This window comes from Apaloderma vittatum, unplaced genomic scaffold (assembly GCF_000703405.1).
Source record: "Apaloderma vittatum isolate BGI_N311 unplaced genomic scaffold, ASM70340v1 scaffold14621, whole genome shotgun sequence".
Taxonomy (NCBI): domain Eukaryota; kingdom Metazoa; phylum Chordata; class Aves; order Trogoniformes; family Trogonidae; genus Apaloderma; species Apaloderma vittatum.
In genome coordinates, this window is record NW_009699761.1 from 42,041 (window position 1) to 45,318 (window position 3,278).

Here is a 3,278-nt window from a genome sequence, read left to right on the forward strand (position 1 = left end):
TCCATGGCAGAGTCTGTTCACCCGGTGCCTATATAAGCCTTGTCAAGATTTGACAAATGAACTCCTTGTGCCATGTATGTTCATGGTTTTGTCCTTATATATATAATCTTCATATATGGTATGCCTAATGTGAAATCTCATTGCTGGCAATAGCAAGGATAAGGTGTTTCAGAAGATGGAACCAGGAATTGTCACTGGGGAATTACAGATTGTTTTGCCTTCTTGAAGAACTGTATTTCGTAACCTTGTCACTCATAGCTAGTTATGCACTCTAAAAAGTAACCTGGTGTTCACTCTGTTTTTGTTTTTAACCTGAGAACTTTCCATTGTCTTTATAAAGGGATTTTTTTTGCTTTTGTTACTTGTATTGCTGCAGAACAGCAGGATTTAGGGACTGAATGAATGGGGGTCCCTTTGTTTTCAGTTGATTTGTGTATGAATAGAGGAAGAGACTCACTGTTCCGGTGATGTTCTTGCTTTCAAATGGAGGAAAATGTCAGATCCAAAAATCAGTCTAAATCAGCTGAATAGATGGGATCTACTAGAACAGCTCATCTTTTGGCATGCCAGGGATAATATCCACTTAAGCTGTTATTATTGCCATTTTTAATATTAGTGTTTCTGTTTTCCTTTTGCGGTAGGACTCCATTCTGTGATGAAATCTGGCTGTGACTCAAAACCAGGAGAATTCTCCACAAAAAATATTTAGCATAGTTGATTATAAAAGTGCCAAAGTGAATTCATAGCTTGCTTGATTGTTAGCTTATTGAAAGTAGACGAACTAAACTATTTGTAGCTTAAATATTTCCGTCCTAGTATTTTTAGATACTTAGTAAATACTATAATCTAGAGATTGAGAGTAGGTACCATGAAAAGATCGCTTTGTGGATCTGTATATGGAATAATTGTTTTGGGTCAAGGGAGATTTGAAGTAGCTTGGCAGTTGTTTTTGATTGGGGTTGGTTTTCTGTACTGCGGTGCGGTGCCGTGAAGGTACTTATCGAAAGAGCTGAAAGCTGTGCTTTGTCTTGCCACCAGGTTATCGATGGGCATTTCTTGCCTTAGTCTGCCTATTGAATATTACATAGGAAAACATTTTTTAAGAGTGGTTATTAATGTTGTACTTTCAAAAATGAAAGATATATCAAATGAGCTTCTCCAGGGATATGTCTTTGACCTAGCATTATTCAAAAATTCTATTAATCTCTTTGATGATGGAAATAAGGAATAAAATTACAAAAGTAGCAGACGGCACCAGTCTAGAATAAATTTAGACCAACCAGCTTTGAAAAGCGTAAAATTATTTTGCGGAGTCAGGAAAATTATTCTTAATTAGTATGGAAAAGTTGTAACAATGGAGAAGGATATCTAATGTGCTAATTCAGAATAACAAATCACTGTAGCCGTTGCTGCTTTTAACAGCAACCATACAAATGTGGGGCTCTGTCCTGACCTGTAAGTTCACAATCAGTAACCACGTGGAAAGTCAAACATTAAACTGAAGGATGATGTTCAGTGCAAGGCACAACTTTTTGAAAAGGAATGTGGACAGAACTGCCAAGATCCCTACAAGGAGCAAACAAGAGTGACCACTGTATGGTTTTTCTTCATGCCTGCAGGAAATGACACAAGACATTAACATTGTAGCCTAAAGTTAGATGTTGGGCAGAAATGCCCGGTCAGTATAGAAGGTAGTTACCTGTGGAGATATTAAAGATTTTATCATAGATGACTTGCCATACCGCAAAGAAACCATATGTTTTGTACAGTTAATCCTGCCACCTTCTAAGAAATGTGCGTCTTTCTAGCACACATCTGTGCTCTTAGCGCAGGATGTCTGTGCTTTCTAGCATGACGTGTCCTTTAAAATTAAGAGCTGACACAAGAAAATGAAACTAATCTTGTGGCTTTCGTGGCCCAGTTGTGTGACGTGCGTTAGCAATTGGGTGTGCAAATCATCTTTAGCCACATTTGTAATCATTTCTCTTCTTCTTTCCTCAACAGTCTCCAAACGTCCACAACTACCCCGATATGGAAGCTGTACCCTTGTTACTAAACAACATGAAGGCAGACCCAGCAGATGATTCATTATCTACAGACCATTTCCAAACACAGACTGAACCAGTGGACTTGTCAATAAACAAAGCCAGGTCATCCCCCACAGTGGCTTCATCTTCACCGGTTTCCATGACAGCATCAGCCTCCTCCCCTTCTTCTACTTCAACTTCTTCTTCTAGTCGGCCAGCTTCATCACCCACAGTAATAACATCGGTATCCTCAGCGGCATCCGTACCGTCAGTATTAACTCCAGGTCCTCTTGTGGCCTCTGCATCTGGTGTTGGAGGCCAGCAGTTTTTGCACATTATCCATCCAGTACCACCTTCAAGCCCCATGAACTTGCAGTCCAACAAAATGAGTCACGTGCACCGTATCCCCGTGGTGGTACAGTCGGTACCTGTTGTCTATACAGCTGTGAGATCGCCTGGGAATATGAACAACACTATAGTAGTACCCCTGTTGGAGGATGGGAGAAGCCACGTCAAAGGTAAGGTGGAACCAGTTTCGTGCTGTCTGTGGCAGCTCTAAAACTGGTCTTGTATGAGGAAAAATGTGACAACGTTACAAAGCTGTTAGTCTCCAAACTTACTGCGTTGTTTGCTCGAAAGAAATACAGCTTACACTGTAGGAGGAACCTTTACAAGTCTTATCCCAGATATTCTTTAAAATAAGTAAATATTATTATAAATATTGAGGTCAGCAGTGGTGTTAGATACTCAGACAACTCCTGGCAAGTGTCTGTCCTCCCTAGAAGCTGAAGAAGTAGGGCAATAGAATAGGGACAATACTGAAAACATTATAGATGGAAAACTCACCAGGTGACACAGATTTGGCAAGGGCAGGAGTGTCGGAGAGATTGTCTCCATGGAAAGAGAAAGCAATCGTCTGGCTATAGGAGCATGCACAGGAGAGTCTTAAGGACCAAAGAGCAGTGCCAGACACGGAGAGGCAGGGTTTATTAAGCTCAAGGAGTGGCAGTGCAATACTTTGAATTAGATTTCTTCTTCCAGATTAGCAGCAAAAGGGAAGGAAGCCACACAGAGTGTCTGTATTGGGAATGAGTTTTGCAGACACAGGGCCTGAGAGGCACACGGAGATATGAAGGGAGGAGGAAAGCACATGCCAGAAGGAAAGATACGCTCTTGGATAGATGTCCAAAGAACACAGAAAAGGGAGCTGGAGAGCGAGAAAGAAATGAGAACATAACAGTTACTGAGGGA

General features: G+C 40.9%; 1 protein-coding gene across 1 annotated transcript; it reads left to right on the forward strand.

Annotated features, from left to right (window-relative positions):
• Positions 1 to 2,004: 2,004 nt before the first annotated feature.
• On the forward strand, positions 2,005 to 2,586 carry LOC104280771 (Krueppel-like factor 12; the record flags this gene model as incomplete). The annotated part of the gene is made up of 1 exon (XM_009878531.1): positions 2,005 to 2,586. A coding segment is annotated over one exon (582 nt), but the record flags the coding sequence as incomplete, so codon positions are not given.
• Between the last annotated feature and the right edge of the window lie 692 nt (positions 2,587 to 3,278).